Source organism: Scomber japonicus, chromosome 14 (genome assembly GCF_027409825.1).
Source record: "Scomber japonicus isolate fScoJap1 chromosome 14, fScoJap1.pri, whole genome shotgun sequence".
Lineage (NCBI taxonomy): Eukaryota > Metazoa > Chordata > Actinopteri > Scombriformes > Scombridae > Scomber > Scomber japonicus.
The window spans coordinates 15094752-15117548 of NC_070591.1; the positions used below are offsets into that span (position 1 = coordinate 15094752).

The 22797-nt window shown below is 44.0% G+C and overlaps 1 protein-coding gene across 10 annotated transcripts in view; it reads right to left on the bottom strand.

Moving 5' to 3' along the window:
• Nucleotides 1–22797, bottom strand: part of ebf3b (EBF transcription factor 3b) — a 65237-nt gene that overhangs the window by 8331 nt on the left and 34109 nt on the right. For 3 of the 10 annotated variants that reach the window (XM_053332492.1, XM_053332494.1, XM_053332490.1), the window contains 4 exons: nucleotides 17513–17594; nucleotides 15308–15425; nucleotides 10555–10685; nucleotides 10220–10346 (listed from right to left, as the gene is read on the bottom strand). In XM_053332492.1, coding sequence (XP_053188467.1) covers nucleotides 10220–10346; nucleotides 10555–10685; nucleotides 15308–15425; nucleotides 17513–17594 — 458 coding nt within the window. Of the gene's footprint in view, nucleotides 1–10219; nucleotides 10347–10554; nucleotides 10689–15283; nucleotides 15426–17512; nucleotides 17595–22797 lie in introns of all 10 variants that reach the window. The other 7 variants (XM_053332493.1, XM_053332487.1, XM_053332489.1 and 4 more) reach the window with 3 other exon arrangements.

Below are 22797 nucleotides of genomic sequence, written 5' to 3' on the forward strand. Positions count from 1 at the left end.
AGAAAACTACATAGCGGGGGTCTTTTAATCTAACAGAGCTTTAATAATCTGTGAAAGGCTGTCCACACATTGATCTAGTGTAAGTTGCTGTCATTTCACCCTTCTGCACCAACTGTACTGCAACACTGGGCCCGTGAAATACGGCAGCAAATCCCATGGAGCCATTAATCTCTCCCACCCCTCAAATAGTAATCTGGGGCATGAGGCATATTGGGCGATGAATCAGAGGCACAAAGTAAATGAATCATAACCCAGACTTTGGTGAGAGCAGGGCGTTTTATGTCTGACAGTCCTAATGGGTAATTGAAGGCTTCCTTACAGCTCCGCCTGATTCTAAACAATCATGTGTACACTCATAGGCAGGACAAGGCGAGGGAGGGAGGGCAGAGGAGAAAAGGAGGGGAGGGAGGGGAGGAAAAGGAGGAGAGTGGTGTAAAGGGGGAAGGAACGACTTAATAGAGAACATCACTTCCCAATGTAGATATCATTTTCAGGAGAGTAACTCCGCCGAGCAAGGCGCTTCATAAATCAATGGCTTTCTATGGAGACTAATAAGAGCTGCCTGCCTCTATTCATTGTTCAGCCTGTAATTTGGCCCATCACTCATTACTCAGCATGTAATTTCAGCATTAACACCGCACAGCTCGCTGAACCTGCTGAACACCAGAGAAAGTGAAAGCAAGAGAACCCCCCCACCACACACACACACACACACAGCCAGGCAGGGCCACTGAAGCACAAACTAGGGAGTCACGGCAGCAAAACGAACATTTATGTCTCTCACTCTTTCTTTTGTTCCCCTTCATCTAAATACATGTGCAAGCATGCTCACACACAGCTGCAGACACACACACATACCGTACCTACTCACGCATACATACAGTACACGTGTACTTACACACGCATAATCGAAAACATGCACCACTTCTGCAAAAACCTGAATACAGTAATTGCCAGCTCGACTGTGATCAAATGGAGCAATTATGTGTTCAAGCATGGACAATGCAGGGTGCTAATCGATAGAAGGGATCTAGCTTGCAAATACAGTGGTGTTCAGTCCTATTGGCCAGGCACACCTGAATAAACCCCGTGCCATAACAACATACACTGCTGGAAATCTGATTTGACATGTCATCATGCGTTCCAAAATGACAAAGGTCTGCTTCGCAATGTGGGGGAACGCCATCTTCTCCTTAATAAAGGATTGATCTGCCGTATTGATCGTACATGACAAGGCTGTAGCAAGGAATTTGCCCCCTTTCTTTTGTTATTTCCACCCCCCGTCTTATCTATGCACTCTGGCTGTCCCATACATGTGTACATGTGTACGCACATGAGCATGCATATGTGTGTTTGTGAGCGTGTGTGTTTGTGTGTGCGCACGTGCCCGGTTGAGAGAGCGAATGTGCATGGCAGCCCTGCCAGACCGCGCTGCTCAGTGTGATGTAAATTGTGTATGTGTAAAAAGCACTCCATAATCAGGCCATCCATCATCAGAGGCTGTCAGTGGGCTCTCTCAGGGTGATACATCACGCTCTCCTGTCCTCTGCCTCAGCTGGGGCCTACACAACCCGCCAGGCATGCTGGGAACACAGCCGGATAGACGTACAGTACAGGACGAGACCTAGGTTGGGAGAGGTGTTCTGTTTGATCTGCCTCTCCAATGATAATGATGCCCTACTGTAAAAGCAAACCTAAGAATTATGATGAATGTGATTTGGAGGGTAGGATACCATGTAGCCTTAAACTGTTTAAAGTGAATTTTACCAGGGGTTTTTACAGTTTATATACAGTGTTTAGTGGGGAATTATATATACCAAATGGAACAAAAAAAAGTGCTAAGCCTAGGTTTTAAACAAGGCCCAGTCTCATGCAGTCGCAGCCCGAGCGTCAAGCATGATCTCCACATGTCGACATGTCGCCATCTCATCTATCATGGAGATGATCTTTGTAACAACCCCGGCGTAATGAAATTGGTGACACAGACCGCCATCTGCTATTGATTTCATGCAAATGCTTTTGACAGCTGATGGAGACTTGCATTAGCGCTAAACGGTGCTGTCAGTTGATGAGTTGACAGTTTTGTAGTCATAGCATGTACACTGGTGCAGACAGATACAGACAATGTCAATAATCCTGTAAGAGCTGCTGATGATATATACTGAGCACTTATATTCAATCCAGACAATAAATGTGTTATGTGTGTATTCATCGCACTGCTCGGCACATTTTTTCTTCCTTGCAAAGATTTTCTTTCATCTACTGAGCTTTTACAAGAATCATTGGGACTGCTCCTCTTACTTTCTCTTATACCACACACATAGACAGCAGCTTTTCCCCCTCCCCTTTCACTCCCACCCCTTAACCCTGTGTCTTTTTTAATCCTTGGCACATCATTATGTTCTAACTTCACACTCTGTCGTAAACTTTACTCTCTTCCAAAGACATAACAGGCAAATCTAGCTCTGCGTTGCCCTTGCATGACTCCATGCATGCCAAAATTAGTTTGGCCCTCCTCGTCCTTCCAACACAATATGGTGAAAGAAGGGTGGGTGAGAGTGTGGAAGAAGCAATCTCACCCCCCCACCCCTTTTACTCCTTCTGTAAGGGTTCTCAGTCGCTGTAAGGAAACCCTCCATACACATCCCATAAATCCTGCACTGGGTGGGGAGTCTAGCCGAGGGGAGGAGGGACACAGGAAGGCGGGGGGAAATGGGTGGGGGGTATGATAGGGGTGCTGTGGGGGGGTCGCTGGCACGTTCCAGTCACGCCCGCTTCCCGGCCCGCGGCCAATCAATACCACTTTCCTGTTTTAGAGGCGGGTAATTATGAGGTGGAGAGATTGTGTGACCTCTCACCCCTGCTGCATTACTCGCCTGATATTAAGATAAATTGCCTGATTTTGGGTAAACATATGCTGCAATTCAAACTGTCAGCACTGGTTTGCTCAGGGATAATTTGTATTGATCTCCTGGCTTCTTCCCCATTTTGCTTACTGACCTCATGGATAATTAGAGAAAAAGAGACACGGGGAGGTAAGGCAGGGTTTGCATTTGAATACTTTGCAGGAGAGATGAAGAGCACATGGGAGGGGGGAGAGGTGCAGCAGTGGGAACATTATGGACTAATAGAATTTTCATTTTCTCTCATCTTCTGTTCAGATTTAGACAGGCAACATGTTTTGTCCAATTACATCGCTCATGTCTTTTTCCCTGCTTGTGTTACATATAAGGAGATATAATTGTTCATAGATTTTTTTCCACGGTTTAATTTCAAAAATGATTAGAATTTAACAAAAGTAATGAGACAACAAAGTGAAAGCTAATATATTTCAAATTAAACAGCTGATATAACAAAAACAGATTATTGAGTAAATTTAACATAGTAACAGATTTTTGGACAAAGAGAAAGACCTGCTCTTTCTTCAAGGAATTTTAATAAATATTGTAGTTTTCTCACTTTAAAGAGTGAAAGATCATGTTTCAGAATATGAAGAAATGGAATGCATGACTCGCTGTGCAGCTGTGACCATATCATTTCCAATTTTGAATATCACGCATGCGTACAAGCATTCATGGCCGGGCTTCAGTGGAATTCCTCTGCCTGGAATGTGCACTTCCCAATCTTATTTTCATCTTGACGCCTTAATCTGCTCGTCCTTTCATGCCACCAGCACATTTTCTGAGAGCTCCTTTATCCGCCTCAGTCTCGCCACTTTACTTAAAATGTAGAGTGGATAGCGTGTACATGGCATCTGAGTGTGGTCTGCTGCTCCTTCTCCATGTTCTCTAGAAATAGGACATGAGTAACCGCACTACAGAAACAGTGTAACATGGCCAACGTTGGCAGCCAGAAGTGCTTACATGGCAAATCACCACTATGTGCCCTCGGTCTATATGGAAGTGGATTGAACACATGTATTGGCTTACAGTATCAGGGCATAAACATAGGGAAATGTTTGAGCAAAGCAGTAAATTTAAGGGAAATTGTTCCTTGTTAAGTCTATGAGGCTGAATGGAAGCTTGCACAGAGTACTAGCATTCCTGCCAGCCATTACAGCTTATTACGATAACTCTATCTTTCCAGGAGATAAAAACCTAGCCTTGTTGCCATTTGCCAGCTATTACTTTCGCTAATTATACTTAACTGCTTCGAGCTTATCTCCACTCCTCCTACACCATTGAGCAGTTATTTTTTTCTTTCCCCTTAACACAAATTAGAGGTGGAGTGGGAGTTGGAAAGGGGGAGACAGATAAACAGCACAGGCAGAAGTTCATTCAAGTGTTATTGCATTTGTGACTTGTCAAACAGTCTAACTGAAGCCTTCTAGGCACCTGCAGTCTGTTAGATTGATGCAGGTCAGAACAACATCGCCACACATAATGACCTCATCTCAGAGTTTACTGGAGACATAGTAAGAATAAATATCCCAGTGTCATTGTGAGGAGTTAAAATTGAATATTGTACATACAAAGAAGATAAGATACTCAGAGGTCATGCTGCTGCTTCACAGTAAAGACACAGTATATTCCAGTGCTGAGGGAAGAGGAAACACGCATGCAGATGTAGAGTCCGTCCTAAAAAACCAAACCAAGCCAAATTGGAATTTTCACAGCAAACCCACGCAAAGCAAACCTCATCTGTTTTAACACTGACCATATCATCTCCATCCACTGCAGCCAGTTATCACTGAGTGATTCCATCTCCAGCAGTCTCAAGATGAACAGGAAATTAAAATTTCAAAGATCTGCAGTTAAGATAAATCAATGGAGACAGATCAATGTTCATTGAAATTTCATGAACTTTGAGCCAATACAGATGAAAAAACCTAGACAGTTACAGTCTCCAGCAGATATTGCTCCTGCAACAGATAAAATGTAATTAACACGGTTAAAAGGGAGCAATGTTACAGATTGCACATCCATAATTTCAGACTCCCCTCATATTGGTTGTATTATTAGAAAGGGCCAACGACACCTGTTCAATCCTCTTAGATTACATCTAAAGTATGTGTGCCACTTCTCTAAGGACGTCGGCGGACTTTCACACATTACTGGCCAACAGAAATCAAATGGGTTCCCTTCACAGCTGATTGCAAGCGCAAATTAATATTGTAAAATGAAGATCAATACATGGACGGGGTACAGATCGATGATGGCTAAATTACGGCCGCGTTTTCCCCCTCATTCAAGATGAGTTGTGTTTTCCTCTCAAAGTCAATACCGTGCTGCCTCCCTCATTCATTTCTCAATAAACTTGCCGATGAATTTCAATCAAAATGCGGCAGCTGAGGAGGGATAGAGGAGGGGGGAATGAGAGGTGGAGTTCTTTTAAAGCCCGTTGGGTGTGGATCATGCTGAAAATGGGGCAAGAAGAGGAGGTAGAGCGAGGAGGAGGAGGGGAAAGATCCTCGTCTATCAAGAGCCCCCCTCCCTGCCTCCTCCGTCTATCTTTCCTGTGGCAGAGGACTGATGCTGTGACTTGGTGAGGACAATCCATTTTAAGAGCCATTACAAAACAGACCTCTAACGACACTGTGGGACAAAAAGTGGGTCCAATTAAAATTAAATCAATGAATACCATCCTTACAGTGGGAGAAAACACACCCATACTTTCATTTTTCTCTTGAAAGACACCCACAGTATATTTCACAGAGAGATGTAATGGGGGAAAAATACATGTTCAACTGCAAGTACTTATTTCAATCAATTTCCTGGAGCTGGATTTCACAGGTCACTTGCTGATAACACGCTGTGGAATAATGCCACAGTGTGCTTCTCAAAGCCTACCTGACAAGCTGCCTGACAGTGGGGGAGTGCAAGCACGTGTCACGTCAGCCCTCTAATTGGACACAAGGACCTTCCTCCGTGGAACCTTGTCGTGCTCCACACAAGCTCACAAGGCCTTCAAACCAAGCCCATCTAACTTGGCAACGAGTGTCTGCTCCACTCCTGTGGAGCTAATGCTAAATACCAGAGTTGTAATGAGACAGGCAGGTATGGGGACACGGCTAGCGGATAACATGCTTTGACACATGCTAAAACTGTTGTGCCAACTGGTCACAACCCACTTGATTGTTGCAATGACATTTATAAATGCCTATTTCATCTTTTCTCATCCCAGAAGTGTCACAGTGCAAGATGATTTTGAATGTTTTAATCTGCACATAAATTTAAAATAGTATGTGTATTTGAAATGCTATGTGTGAGAGATTTGTAATTTTAAATATACAATGCTTACATGCACTATTTGGTGTTGTGTTGGCCAGTTCTCCTCTAAAGCTGATCTGTTTACATACCTCCCTGAATGCCTTTGATTATAGCATATCTTTGCTGTAGGCCACACCCCAGAACTGACCAGCAACCACCGGCGTACCAAACCCAACCCTTTAGGACAGGAAATGGAAAGGAAGCTTTTCATCTGATCAGCTTCTGAGTCTGGGACTTCAAAGTGACGGCAGGGTGGAGAGGAGACGTAAGGATAGGCCCGATTCACAGACTGAACAGCACAGGGCCCTATCTGATGTGCTCTGATAAAGACGTCTGTGTTTGTTTACTTAATTCTTTTTGGAGAGGAGGGTCCAAGAGCCTATAACATTTTGTCCCTCTTTCTAAAAGTGGAACAGGAAGTTTAAATTGGCTTTAAGAGCTGGATATCACTATATCTCTTTGCTGCACAAAAACATTGCCGGTTTAGTTTGGGTGATAGTATAGTAAACAATTAAAGTAAAAGACTTTAGTTGAAGCTGAACTAAAAAGAGGCCTTACTTCAACATCGTCCTTTTCCATCCCTTACAGAGCTGACATTTCTTGCTCTTCACCAGTATTGAGTGAAGCACACATGACCCCTTTGTCCTTATGTTGATGAATGACTGCCTCATACCCATTTTGTCAGATTTTGGTGCAGTGGAGTCGATAGCGTCACCTTGACAAGGAAAGTTTGTGATCCATCAGCCCTCAAGGCTGTCTGGCCTCAACTAAGGCCTGGCAAGAGCAGCTCACTGTATGGGGCATCTGCTCCATCCAAAATCCTTCACCCAGTGTGCTGCGATCATGTGAGGTCGAATGAATGGCTCTTATTACTGCTGCTTTAGAGTGAGAAAAAAAAGAAAAGAAGAAGAAAAAACACTTGACTTGTACTAATAGCTGAGAAGCTATGCTGGTCACCAAAGGTCTGAAGACGAAGCACCCTGTCAGTGCCCAGCTTGGGAAATTAGCAAATAATGTTCCCTTCCCCCTGACAAATGTGTGACAGCTCGCCTTCGCCAATCATTCTCTCCTAACGTTATGATGCATGTCCTGGATCCCCACTGGAGGATACAGGCGAAGTTTACTGACCCTCAATTTACCCATGACAAATGGGGTCCCGGTAAATGTGCGTTTTCTGGGGCGCGGAAGGGGTTCATTTTAAGCAATCCTGGTTATGTGGATGTCACTGATTAGGATAAATAGTGGCTGAGTGTGTTAGGACTGCTTGCAGAACCATATTACCAAGGGCCTGTACGTTGCCCCTGGAGGGGAGCTCTCATGGAAACTTGGCCAAGATAGAAAACCAAAAGCTCTGATGCAATTAGGAGCTTAAATTGGATACATTGTACGTTCAAAGTTTTTATTTATGATTTACTCTTTCACACAGTACTGTAACTATGCAGTAAAAAGGTTACGATGCTGCAAATGAGAGAAAATTTAGACTTTTCGTTTGAGAAATATCTGACAAAACCAGCATGTACTCTTTGCTGTGCTTAATAAAGAGTAAAGTATAATAAAGTATTGACTCAGGCACAGCTAGGACTTTCTCCTTTTGATTTTCTACAACCTTGCTGACAGTTGGTTCTACCAGTCTTGTCCTGACCAATGGATAACCAATACATGGATTAGACAGAGGACAAGCTAGCAAGCTCCAAGGGACAACACTTTGTTAGAAGGTAAAAGGTAGAGACTGTAAAATAGCAACAATTCCTTTCATTCCTGTCATTCCTTTTTAAATGTGTCCATTGAAGTACAGATATAAGCTCCTTGAAGCAGTCAGAAAACTACATCCTACTAAAGTTTTATATAGTATGTCTGTTTGTCTCATTAGTGTTTTAAACATTCGATAGTCAATGCCAGCAGGATTATTTGACATACACTACACGGTGCTCTCTTTCTGAGAATGGATTGTGAGTTTTGGAGCCGTTCCAGGGTACTAACCCGAGTGAGGACGTGTCCCTCTGCTGTTCGAATCGACTGCAGTCTCCTCTATGTTGACTCTTGGTAATTTGTGATAATTTCTTAAATTGAGCGACTTAAATCTCCACAATTAGGGTGGTGGTGCAAGAAGAGTCAACATGAAAAAAAAAGTCTAAAAAGGCACTCCTCTCAAGCCGTGCTCTCAAGTCACGCTTGAAGCCATATGCTTTGATAACTAGACCTTTGATATGCACATGTTGCTCTCAAATATGACACTGGAACATTTTGCGCCTTTTAGACAGCGCTGTGTCACTACATGCCCTTTTTAGGTTGCCATTTGTTCAACTACTGTAACACTGAAAGAAAAGCTACAGTTTGAAATGACCCGTTTCACTCTTAAATACATGATTCACTCTCTTGTATTCAATGTATTCACATTTTAATGTGTGAGAGGAGTAGCTAACATCATTTCACCTGGCAATTACTGTACATATGGAATCAGTGATATCTAATTCTAGCGTTATGCTTTCTGCTCTCTTTAACAGTTTCATTCTCTCAAGCGTCAATCCTACAATCGGGGTGAGCCACACAGGGAATAGCAGAGCAGGGAAGCTGGACCTGTCTATTGGTGACTTTCTCTTTTAATTCACCGCACTAATCAATTGTACCACCGTTGCCTCCAGGGGTAATTGTATCTTTATACTAACTGGAAGTGAGTAGGAACCCAGGGAAGACAGAGGAAGAATGGAGGGGAAAAAATCAACAAAGATAGAGAGAAGGGGACACATTTCCCCAGTAAAACCTGATGGTAATCATCCCAATCCGCTTAGCCTCTGTGACTAATGGGGTCTGTTCTTAAGGGACCTGGCACTTTCACCAGGGTACTATAGAAGCCATTAATGTCTTAACTTATACACCTTCTCTGCGCTGTGCAGTAACACATGTGCACACAGTCACACACTAGCACGTACACACTTTCTTTCTCCTGCTTGCTCTCACACGCTCACACAAACAGACACACATACACTTACGCAGCCACACTACACTCCTGTTTCATTATCCCGGTGCCTTGTTGGCCTCTGCTCCGCTCCTGCTAGGGAGGTTAAATGCAGGAGAGCTGGGCCAGACTGCACGGTTGGAGGAGAAGGGGACGCATGACTGGGGGTGGTAGTGTTGGTGGAGGTTTGGGGAGCGAGAGAGGGGGGACTTGATGAGAAACAGCTGCCCCAGGATGGAGGGGTCTGGATGGAGGGGGGGATGAGGGGGCAGCCCCCACTTTGCAATTCTGCTGTGCTCAAGGCCAGGGTTGTGCTTGAGGCCTGGGGTGCTGGGGGAAGTAAGAGTGCTTTGACGCGCCCCTGTTTCATTCTGCCCATCAGAGTTAGAACAGACAGAGGCTTCCAGGTCAGACAGGCTCTGACCTCTGCAACCTCTGTCTCCTCACCAATGATGACAGATAAGACCGCCACTTCCTTCTGTTAGCCAAGATAATCAGATCCCTTACTTATAGTGTGACACACACACACCTCTCTCTCGCCTCTTGCACACTTTCTCTCCAGTGAATTGGTACTGAACTCATATGAATACTTACACACACACACATTCAAAAATAACTTCAGACACACTCATGTACTTAACGTAGATATTCCTTCTCTAATCTGATTCATAAAAAATGAAATCACATTTTGCCTTACGAAATCAGCAAATTAGCAGAAAGTATTATCTGTCTCACAACAGGGCAGATAAAGAGAATTGGCAGAATGAGTTATCCTGACAGCTTGAGTTTAACAGAGCTTGGCAGCACTCTTGTATGATGACAGGTCAGAGAGGGATCGAGTTGCACTTGTAGGAGCCCCTCCACAAAACACCTTTCCCCTAGCAGTGCAGATCTCACACATTTAACATTCAGCAAGCAGGGCCTAGGTTAGTTCATGATTAGCGGCCGGACTCGGGGCTGAGGACTCCATCCAGACAGAGGGAAGAGAGGAAGGGGGGACACAGGAGAAGCCTGTAGAAATAAGAGGAAAGAGGAAGAGAAGCTTTTGACTCACCAGTATAGACAAATCTCCCAGGGGCACCTTTGCAGAACTGCTTGGACTTGTAGGACAGCGTGACTTCCACAACACCGGGGATGTGCCGAGGTGGAGTCTGGACGCGGATGGCATGGGGAGTTATCAGCTGGATTACAGAGGAAAAGAAAAGATATAATGAGTCCTCTGCAATAACAAGCTAGAGAGTACGCACTGTTATCACTGCTGGCAAGAAAGTCTGTCTTAACAGTTTTGAATAAAATAGATTTTTCTACATAAAAAGAGCTGAATTTCTAATATTTTCCCTGAACTTCAGTCAGATCTCTAAGACAGAAATGTGAAATTCAACATCATACCTCACTCCATACGAGCATGGTGCCGAACACGACTTGTAGGCCATCAAAGAAGTTGTCCCCTATGATGATGACAGTGGCTCCTCCAGTGGTCCATCCCTCACTGGGACTGATAGCCTTAATGCACGGGGTGGCTGCTTATCCAAGACAAAGAGAAGAGCAAATTCAGCACCTAGGATTCAACATTCGGGCCCATGTATCTTTCCACACAGACATATTACTGCATCACCTCTACATTCAACCCTCCATGTCTCTCTCACAAAGACATATCATGGAAATTGCCTCCGGAAAAAAAATGATGGATTTGTCCTTTAAGGCATGAGAATCAAAATCATTTATCAGCGCGCTGGAGTGGTGTAGTTAAGCAGACCCTTCAAATGGTCCACTTCACAAAGGCTAAACGCCGGGCTCGCCAGGAAAATGATTTGATGGAGCAAATTATGTGTCAGGGCAAATGTAGCTATCAGAATTGATTAAGCATGCACCCGCATGTACAGTAAAATTTCAAAGTTGAACACATCTTAAATGAGTCAAGAATACAGGCTGTTAAAGTGGAAATGACAAGCTAAAGCTTTGCTGGTTCATGTTATTTCATTACCTTTGTTCTGCATATGAAGTACAGTGCAGGCACACCAAGTGTAGTTTCAGGTTTCATAACGTGAAATGCACTCATGAATTATTCAGATGATGTTTTTTTTTCTTGCTTTTTGTGATCGATTCAATCCATTTCATATTGTTTATTACAATGCTTTTCATCTGGCATGACTTCTGCTATATAGCTCTGCCATTCATCAACAGTCTGGGTTGTTATTATAATCTAATTTGAGTGATCTGGTGCCTCACATTCACTGTCATTTGATGCATTACCTTAATATGGTGTTCAGCACAACACCATGTTTACAACAGAAATAGCATGACAGCTAGCCATAAAGTAGCAATATCAAATTTAATCTATTCCCATCAATATCTTTTAATACACTATGAATTGTGCATGTTTTTGTTGTTGTTTTTTTCCCGAATGCTCCAAATGTGAGCAACTATTTCAGCAACTTCCTTTCTCTTTACAAGCTCAGTTCTAAACCTCTATTATCCTTTCTATCCAGTAAGTAAATCACAGTCAGCCATTGTTGTATGGATCACCTCAGACAAGACATCTCCCTTTGTTTGCCTTGCTGTTGGGTCTGTTCAGGTTATGTTTGCGCTCTCTCCCTGCCCATAAAGTGCACACACACACATTGGTACTACAGGGAATCTGACTTTAACAGGCGCTGTTGACTTCATGCTAATCACCTCGTACAGATTTTCATTTGTGAGGCCTGGAGGAGTGACATTTGCTTTCCTTAATTGCGAAGCGGAGCGTCTGAAAGAGGACCAACCCTCTATGGGCATGCTGGGCCCCCTCTAAGGGCCTGACCTTCATCAGTGCGGACGATTACAGCAAATAATTCACCCTTCAAAATTACTGTAAACAAATTGACTTTGGGGATGAGAGAGAGGGGGGCAGGAAAGAGGAGGAGGCAAAGAAAGGGCCTGATGGTGATGGTGACGGTGACTGTTGGGGGGCAGCTGCAGCCTGAAACCTACGACAGGCATATACAATCACGCACGCACGCACACACACACAAACACAGACGCACCACCTCGGAAATCCCAGTGCCCCCTCCCACACACAGAAGGACCCATGGAGAGGCAGCGACTGAGGCCCTAAGCCGTCCACCCTTCTGCCGAAAAAATTTGCATATGTCTCAATGCACAGACAGAGAGGGGAGCATGTGCTGAATGGGGACCGTGGCGAAGTGGATTACACAGTCAGCGCAGGCTATCTGATGACAGACACGCACAATGCCCCCTCAGCAGATGATAGGCATCACGAGGAGTGGACGGATGAGGATGCAAAGAGCCAGTCTGCCAGTCTGGGTGTTGCATCACTAAGTCTTTGCTAATTTTGGTTTTTCAGTACAGCAGATTCCCTCAATTTGAATTTGTATGTCATGATTTATTTATTTATTTATTCATTCATTTTTGGGATTTTTTATCTTTTTAACTGTTACCCTGTCAATTTTGTTTGTCTGCTTGAAATTATTTCAAGATCCCCCACACTCTGAAATGACCCCAGGCAGTCGATCTGTGATCTGTCCTAATCTTTTCTTCTCTGCTTAGTGTGAGCTGTGGAGGACGTCAAAACTGATCTGAGATCTGAGCAGAGGAGGTTCCAGCTCTAGTATTATGACACTCAAACAGGTCTGATGTGGCCCCGCGAAGCCGTCCTTTGTTCTGCCTGCTGAAATGTGTTGTAATTGTGCTGTGGGATGTCCAGATGGTCGGTTGATAGTGCAGCTGATGGGATTATACCTTTTACCTCTCCCTGGGCCATCTGTTCCCTTTGACTCTCTCACTCTCTCTCTCTCTCTCTGCCTCTCTTACTCTCAACCTCTCTCTCTCGCTCTCTCTCTCTCTCTCTCATACTCTCTCCTCCTCTTTCTCCTTTCCTCTTCTCATTTTCTCTCCTTCTTTTTCTCCCTCTCTTTCTTCCTCTTAGGCCCAGCAGTCTGGATTCACTTGTCTTTATTGCATAAACCCTAACAGCATTACAGCCACTTGGCATGCAAATGAGGCAGGCAATGCAGGCTCTATGCTGAGTCTCCTATATTGTCTGGGGCTCTGTAATGGTGGAACTGAGCTAAGGAACGTGTGAGTGTGTGTGTGTGTGCGTGTGTGCATGACAGAGTGAGAGAGAGGGGGTCTGTATGTGTCAGTGCTGTGTTGTTTGTGTGTGTCTGCATGCGTGGGGGCGATGCTGTGTGTGAAAGGCTCGGTTATTTGTGAGCATGTTTATGCACCTTTGAGCCTGAATCTATACATGTTTGAGTGACAGGCAGCCACAAAGCACATCCGTGTCTGAATGCATAGGCTAGTTGTGTGACAGTACACACAAGTGAACACAAATGTCACATGGTGAAATTCAGTCTGTCATCCATTGGCTATCCCACCTCTGTGCCAATAGGGGGCAGCACCTCTTGATCAATGCGAGGTGCAAGTGCAGTGTGAGCTGGGAGGAAGGATGCCTCACTGTTTCAGCCACACAGTCAGTCACCCAGCCAGCCACATATCTGAGGCTTCTCGCCCAGTGAACTTGCAAGAAAGAATGTGTTGCTAATTTAAAGCACGCTGTCTGTCTGCCCTTAAGTTGTCAGAGCACTATGGAGGACATGGCTGGAATTACATTTTATGACCGGCTCTCCTTTATCACATCTCTGTTTGTTAAAGGTGACTCAAACAAAGCGAGCAATCACTGTTGATGCATGTTAAATTAGTTTATTATGGAGCTGAGCCTGAGAGGAAGAGTAAAAAAAAGATCTCAACTTGTGAGAGCACACGCGGTTAAGCAGAGGGAAGATGTATTAAAGTTATTAGACAAAGACATGTTCAACTGGGCGGTTGACAATAGCTTCTTTTCTTGTTTTACGGGGCGTCACTCTGCTGCTTTGAAGAGTGTGGTGAAGAGAGGGAAAAAAAAGGATGGGTTGGGGGTAACCTGTAAAGAACACAAGCACACACATACACACACAACACAGGGAGTCCCATGGGAGCGGGGGAACATGGAGGCGAGGGCTCAACCTCTTTAATTGCTCTCCTCATTAAGAAACTGGTTGCTAGGCGATCCACACCTATCGTGTCATAAACGTGAAACACACAAACAGAACGTCAGCGAACATAATGACTTTGGTGCTCCGGGCAGGACTTTAATTATTTGATTTTGTTCTCCAGTAGAGGAGTCATTAATAAAGACAAAAACAAATAGATTAGCTTTTTCCCCCACTAGGACTGGAGTGCACTGAGATATATTAATTGTCTAGTCTTTTTTTTATTAGTCGTTGTTGTATTAAACATTACATTTGCTTTTGGTGATAGAACCATTAATGCCCATTAATGTGTAGAGAAGCTTGTTTTAGTCAGTGGTGTATATAAACTGTTTGCCCAGCCATAATTGGCTCTTGAAATCTGAAGATAAGCAATTTGCACAATTGGCCCAAGTCAGTTCTTTCCTTTTTTTTTTTCTTACAATTTTTCAGCCGTGTGTGCTCCCATCTGCGAGTGGAGGCCATGAGGGTCATAAGGTTATGTTTAGTGCGTTTTACTTTTTGGATTTCCCATGGTTTGGTGGTCCCTCTTCTCTCTCTTTTGGCTGAGCAGGCAATCAGTCTATCATATGGAATCAGTTGGAAGAAAAACAGTAAGTTCTGTTTTTCTCATAGGCAGCCCCCCCCCCCCTCCACACACACACACACACACACACACCATCAACCTCCCCTTCCCTCCCCCCTCTTTTTCTCTTTCTCTTTCCTCCCCCTGTTTCAGCTCTCTCACAGCTAAAATCTGCAGAACCCAATGACAGGAAATTGACCTCACAGCCAAATTCTTACGCAATTTGATCATGTTTCATGTAGGCTTTCCGAACAATGTAGGTGCGCTTGGAGACTGGAAGTAGTATAACATTTTGAAATCATAAATAAGACTGAGTGTGACCATCATCCTTCCAACCAGGAAAAAAACAATAGGTGTGAGGGAGGCAAAAAAGCAACTTAAAAAAGTAAAAATGAAAGTGATGAAGAAATAAAAGATTCTAAAGAACTAGAGGCCACTAGTTCGGTGATTTGGAAAATGGGAGGATGTCTGAAAAAAACTAATGAAAAAAAGCGTAGCAAATTATAAGATGTAAAAATGTGCCTACCATTCTCCAGATAAGGAGGCGTACCTTCTGAAGGGTCGAGTCTGCGAGCCCTTCGCCCATGCTTGGAATTGTTGTGTACGAACATGTTGTCAGAGACAGCCAAGACATGGCCATCCACATTGACGGTCGTCGATACGACAACCTGCAATAGGAATGAAAGTTGAACATGTAATGTGAGTATACTTGCACGTACAAATACAGACTGAAAAACATACTTTTCCCCACATTGCTGATGTTGTAGAATATAGGCAAAGCATTTCTGCTGTGTCCAGGTACATGCCTTTGTGCTATTGATTACTATTGTCAAACCATTTTAAGCGGTTGTTGTCTTTGGACATATCGCATTACAGTTACCCTGCTTCTCAGCCATTTTGTTCTTGCTTTTTAGTGTCTTGCATTTGTGTAGAGCTAATTGACTTTTCAATCACTAAAATACCATTTCCGTTTACCCACTCCACTACCAACTGTCATCATAGCTGAGGCTCAGAATTATTGATCAGCTTGTCCATCTATTTGAGGATGGAAGGCCTCCCTTTTAAAATATTACTGGAGTCATTAGCAGCTGAACCGTACTCCATCCCATCACTCAACAAACATTTTACTAGGATCCGATTCCAAGCCACACTCCATATTTCATAATGCTTATTTTTGTTGTTGTTTTTTGGCTACCACATCTCCAAACAGTGAGCCACATGTGAATGGCCAAAGTGTTTTTGAGCCGGAAACAGAGAGCCCCTCTCAGGTTTGCTTCGCCGGTAAGTGACCTCGCTGTAGCAGCGGAATTTAGGGGGGGCGCTTTTTTTGGTTGGTTTTGGAAAGGGTGGGGGTGCAGGGGGAGGAGGGGAGAGAAGGGGAAGTGAAAGAGCTCCATTCTTGTGAGCAGGTTCAGAGCTGGGCCAAGCTGAGGATGATGGATTGGGCCCTCTCTGGCCTCCAGCTGGTTTTTGGGGGTAATAAGTGGAGTGGAAGGCATGCAGAATACACAACTTTGGCCAGAGAAACACCTATCGTGAAGCATCTGGGAAATCTATTTGGGGAAAAATGGCATACTAAATGTTGGAAGAAGACAAGGAATGATCACTAAGAAAAATCCGTAAATCTCTTTGTTTTTTATGTAACGTATACATTTTAGTTTCACAAAAAGAATGATGCAGCAACTTAGTTCTTGCATTCCTTCTGACACACAGAAGTGAGAGGAGAAAGCCCTTGGTGGCTGTCATGCATCAGTCCACATTCAGCCTTAGGGGAAGATTTGAGGAGGCAGGGGAGGTCTGGTGGTGGTGACATCAGGAGGGGACACCCTGTCTTGTCTGTTTCATGTCTGGGCTTCCTCCTAGAGGATTCTGGCCTTTGTGTCTATCACAGAGCACTGCTGTCAGTGACAGACGCCCTCCTGTAGTTTGTCGTTATCCTGATAGGACAAATCACACTAAACTCTCACTCTCTCACCTTGACCTAGTGGGCTGCTTGTGGTGAAAATGTCTGGGTACGATGGATGGATAGTTGGATAAATGGATCAGCAAGGGGGGTCGATAATTTCAAGGCTCAACTACTTGACACATTAGAAGCGAGAGGGTTAAAGAAGCAGTAAAAGTGCTCAGTGGTCATGTCCTTTTATTGTAAATCACAGCCTTTTGTCAGGCTACAATAATGATGGTTTTCAGATGCCTTAAAGTGGTTTTCATTGGCTATGCAGAGAACTGCATATGTGTAAGTTTAAGTGTATGCATATGTGAGTAAGAATGAGCAAGCCATACAGAAAGCAAACATATGCACTCCCAGCCTGTATGTGCATGCATCCATATGTGTGTATGGCTGCGTGCTTGTGCATATGTGTGTATAAGAAGGTATGCGTTTCCGCTGCCAGACAGATCCTGAGTTAACACTGTTGTTACATGTGGTTGGAACGTCCTCCCCTCTGTGCTGAGGCTCAGAAAGCTGTCAGGAACACAATTGATGACACTCTTAAATCCTATATCCTTATTTGTGTCAGATGGTATTCCCTAATAAATATTCCATCCAGAGTGCACAGGACACAAAATCCCCCACTCTCTTTTTCTCTGGTTTTTGCCTCCTCCAGTGCCAATAATAGAATTGTATTCATATGTGAATGTGTGTTGATGCATTTGTACACCTGTGTGTGTTTCTGCGTGAGACAAAAGAGAAGCAGACAGTGAGACACAGAAATAGAGAGAACACATGTGTGATAGATAGATAGATTTCATTCACCTGGAATCTGCGCATGTCTCGTGGATTCCCTGCATTCTTCAGACAGTTCTGATTGCACTTGAGAAAGAACTTTAGGAAGAATCTGAAAGAGAGCAAAAAACAAAAAGCAAAACCTGTGAATTATACTTCTCAGGCTACATTGTTAAACAGCAAAGTCATAGAATATTTAAATAAGATTTCTCAAACACATCCGGCCCATTCATTCAGTCAGAAACAAATGTGACACAACACTGTTTCGATTTGGGAAGTTGCAGTATTTATTATTCCCTCGCAATCAAGACCATCAGTCTCTTTTTCATCTCATCTGCTCACCTGAGTTCATGGGTCTTTCCAAACACCCATCTGCCACTAACATACAGGAAGTCACTTGATATTCCACCCACCTCTTTAATCCCAGGACACCCCCTGTGCAATTAAAGTTCTCCTGTTCAATAGGGAAGCAAATGAGGCCCACCTGTGACCAGGTCTTGTTTGAAGAGCATCAGGGATAAAGGACCTAACAAGGTGAGAGCGCGCCACAAAACTTATAGTCCTGTCAGGCAATTAGGCGGACACTCCTGGGACCACCGTATGCCACACACACACAGACACACGCATAACGCATACACACACCCATGCACTTGTGGGTGGGTGAGGCAATTATGCCACAAATTACAACCTGGCTAATCGTCTCTGAACAAATGTCACGTCTGAGTGAGATCTGGGCTTGGTTAGTTTGTAAGCTGCCTTCCTCTGCTGCTTTCTCACAGGTCTCGCAGAATGTATTGATAAAGCCACGTATTGAAAGCTGTATTTCAGATGTGGCCTCACAGACATAAAATAGCGAGCAGGGAATATTAACAAAAAGGCCAATAAGAAAAATGGTCTCAGATGTTGTCTATTGTGTAAAATCTTACACAACCACACAGAATAAACAATGAAATTGACTTGTTGTTTTTGCAAATTCTCCCCACAGAATCATGACTGATTGTGCCTTTGCTTTCTCCGATTCATTATAAATACTGTGCTGTGATATTTATTTTTCATCGCATTGCACTAGCATTACTATATGCAATACTGTGGTTTCTATTGTAATACTAACTTGGCTCACAGAATCACAGCAACTCATTGGATTACCATAGATTGCACCATAGATTGCATGGCCATTTCATTCAGCTAAATACAGTGGCTTGTGTGGCCTGTGAGGACGCTTTCACAACACTTAAGACTTTGCGTTCGCCCAGTGGGATCCTGGCCAGGCCATAAATCAGAGTCTGAAATGACCCTTCTAACCCTAGCCACATTAACACATGCACTGGTCATTTAGAAGCGTTCTTCGATAGACTCCTATACTTGGGCTTCACTGAGGGCCCAGGAGGGAGAGGAGAGGTGAGAAAATATTTTCACTCCACATCCAAGGAGCTTTGGCTTGGACATCAATAAAAGACGTTTTAACCCATGCCAGAATGCTGATTGCCTGTCGGTGTGTGGTGAGGCCATAAAAAACCTGACTTGTCATTAGTGCATTTCGCTTGATTGTGTTCACTATGTTTTCGGGTTGCATCTGTTGGCTGATCATCAAAATGACCATTATGTACTCTAATTCCCTGACCCTGTTTTTATTTCCCCAAAGAGTCATAATGTAGAGCAGCAGACATCTGCGGAAAGCAGACCTGAAATACGACTTTTATTTGTCTGTCGCCTCTCATACAGATTGGGTACGGCCAGAGTGTGTGTGTTTGTGTAGTGTGTGAATGTGTACATGTGCACATTTACACAAATATGTGTGTGTGAGCATGTGCATCACCCGTTGGTAGACAATTTATGTCAGAGCAAGAGATAGAATACATTTGCTAGGCAATGCACTGACTTCATAAAAGAAATACATTACTTTCAGAGTTAGTCTTGTCTCTTTTCTTGGATACTTTAATGCTTTTACATACTGTTTCTACTACAGCAAAACCAAAAGTTAAGAAACAATAAACACAAGAAATTGAGTGCCCACGCTATCATAAAGAAGCTCTTTATGTTTACTGTTATGAAGGCAATTAAGTACAATTTCTCTGCTAAAAAGATAAGCTTAATTTTCATAGTCCACAGAAGTGGCAGTGCGATAGCATCCATTACATTTGAGTTGGTTAAGATTCTCCATGAGCACAGCGCAAATTGGTCCTTGGTGAAAAGGAGAGCAATTAAGACAAGGCCCCTCTCTCTCTCTTTTACTTCTTAAATATCTACAGAAGTTTGTGCTGGTGTTTTGGCACGCACAGAGACAAAAGGAGGTTGTTTAATTGTTTTTTAATGGGATATCAAGTCGTCGCTGCCATTAGATGTTGGCAATGGAGGGCAAAGGGGGATAGAGAGAAAGAATGAACTGCAATTAGGTTTGATTAAAGCTATCCTTCTCAATAATCAGCTGTTCTGACAGGACAGGGGGACCCTGGTGGCCGCTGAGATGGAGGAAGGTGTTGAGTGATATTAAGGCCAATGAAGGGGATATTAACATGGCTAATTAAAGCTCTTCCAAAGCCGGGAGAGGAGGCTCTCAGTGGACCACACTGGATGAAATAATCGGCCAAGGCAGCTATCAGTTGGAGGAGAGAGAGAAAGGGAGTGCGGGAAGGGGTGGGGTGTAGTCCATCTGAGAGAGAGGGGGGGGGGGGGGGGGGTAGAGGGAGGGATAGTGGGATAGTGGGAGGCGTAAAGCAAAACTATGAAGTGTGAAGAAAGACAAAGAGGAAGACATCGACAGGCATATAGAGAAAGACTTCCAGGGCAGCCACGGAAGCTCATTTTGACATCAACCCTCTCTGTGTGCGTGCCCGAAGTCTGCCAGTATAACTAAGACCTGACATCAGCTTTTATCTCTGACAGCTAGTCATACAGGTCCACAAATCAACGTTAAAACAATCCTGCTCATGACTTGGTCTAAGGCAATTAATACGATTCTCCTGTAGTACCTCCATGCTTGCCCACTGCCGAAGCTACTAATCATGCCATAATGATTTCTCTCCCTCTGGTCAAAGGGGAAATAGATTGTCTCTTTAGTAATGCAGCAGGCTCTGCGCCTTCCACTCCCTGGCTTCACAGACCCGGTAATTGAGGAGAAAAAGGCCGACTTTGGCACTTTGACTGATTTGAGGGCTGCTAGACCCTCTTATCTTTACTCTGATCATTTTAGGCTGACACTCAAAGGAAGACCCGTCGCCCTAATTCTAGCTCACCCTCTACCATCATCAAACAGAGGGGGAATAGAGGGAAAAAAAAGAAGAGAGAGGGAAAAAAAAACAAACAGACGAGGTGAAGAAGGCCTTCTCTCATTTAAATGGCAAACTTAATTGCTGGGTTGATGTCATTCATGCATAAATGTCCATCTCTTTGATTTGAGTGAAGAGGGCAAATAAGGATAATGTTGTATTATTAAGGAGGCTCCATCGTCAGTGGAGGCTAGCTGTACTGTCAATTTCATTCATCTTTTTAACCATTCATTTTTAGATTTTTATTATATTTAATGACTTGTAAAAATTGAAAGTTCAGTCAGAGCTATTTGAAATTATTTTCACTCACAGGCCTCTTAAATTAGATATTTGACAGATCTTTCCTTCTAATTGTACACCTTGTTCTTATTGTACAAAAGAGCTCCCCCGTATTTGTTTAGGCCGTTACACAATACACTGACAGATGGCCATAGTATCTGTAAGAGTCAGGTATTGACAACTCTAAGCTCCTGATTGGTGCCCCGGCACTAATGACTAGCATGCAGTGTCCACAGCCGGCAGCCATGACAGTGAGGTCATCCGTTGCAGTGCGGTGAGTATCGATCACCACCCAGCTCCAGCCCATCAGGCCCCAGCTGCCTCCCAGACTCAATGGGCCCCTGTTACAGGAGCCCTGTAAGAAACGGCTCCCAACACCAGACTACAATCTGCTGACACCAGATCTCTACGCTGAGATAGTAGTACACGGGTCAATAGCGTATCGGATTTCCAAAACGCCGGGGTCTTAATGTCAAGCCTCCTGCCTTTCCTACCTACTGCTCCAGTTATTAGGCACTCCACTGAACTGCATTCAGATCCCTGTTGTGACAAGGTGGCGCAAGTAAAACAAGAAATAGAGACACTTATAGATCTTAATCTTCCCGAACACTTATTTATGCAACTGAGTGGGCTTGATATATATGCCTGTTAAGTCCCTGGGAGGCCGAGCAGAGCTGCATGGCCATTTCTGTCGTATTCTGGTTCACTGCTGTCTTCTCTCGTCAAGCAGAGCTGTTTTTCTCGCCTTAGCCGAAGTAAACCACAGCACATTAACAATATTTGCTCTACCCCTGTACAAGCGCCGAGGGACCAGACCCACAGATCCTATCACTTCTTTATCAGGGAACAAGTGCCTCACTATCCAACCTTATTGGGTTTGGGAGATTAACCCTTTCCACTCACGGGCTCTGCCCATCTCCTCTGAGAGCAGCAAGGCAGATGTCACTGTGATTATTATTGTTCAGCATCAAATATCCCAACTACATGTCTTGCAGAATTTATTGGATATTTCCAAGGCCTATTTTTTTTTTTTTTTTGCAATTGTCAGTTCATTTTGTTGTTTTATATTTCATATTTTTGTTAGTGGTGTGTGTATTGCGGGGGTGTCACAAATAATTAATGTGCTTCCTCTGCACCCTAAGATGTAGCTGTGTTCCTCCATTCATCCCTCTTTATCCTCTCCTCCACCATCCCCCTTTCTCTCTAATGGGCAGAGTGGCATTGACATTATTTCACTTGAGGATCCCTCACTCTGTCAATCCCTCTTCATTTACTCCATGGCTACAGGACTCATTATGGTATCTCTTCCTCCTTCTCCCTCTCCCGTACTCTCACTCATTCTCCTCACCTCCTGTATAGCTCACTCGCTCTCACTCTCTCTCTCTCTCTCTCTCTCACTCTCACTCTCTCTCTCTCTCTGGACACTGTTAGTTTCTTACTTAAGAGAATCGCTCGTCTTCACAAATGGTTGCACGTCAAACCCACTCCTAGCTAGCCCCCACTGATTCCCTTCAGGCTTTGGCACAGGTTTACTGTAACAGATTAGACGAAGACTCGGAGCTCCTGCTAACTATCCATCACTTGCTAACAGTGGACTAAGGCTGTGTGCTTTATGCAGCTTTTAGCTCCAGCCCGCCACATACTGCATGTTTAGCCCCAAGCTCTCTCTCTGCCTCTACCATCCCCTCACATCAAGATAGTGCTGAGGCTGTGTACTGTTGCACGCTGTTCTTTGTTTTACTCTGAATATGGCTTTTCTCTACCAGGACT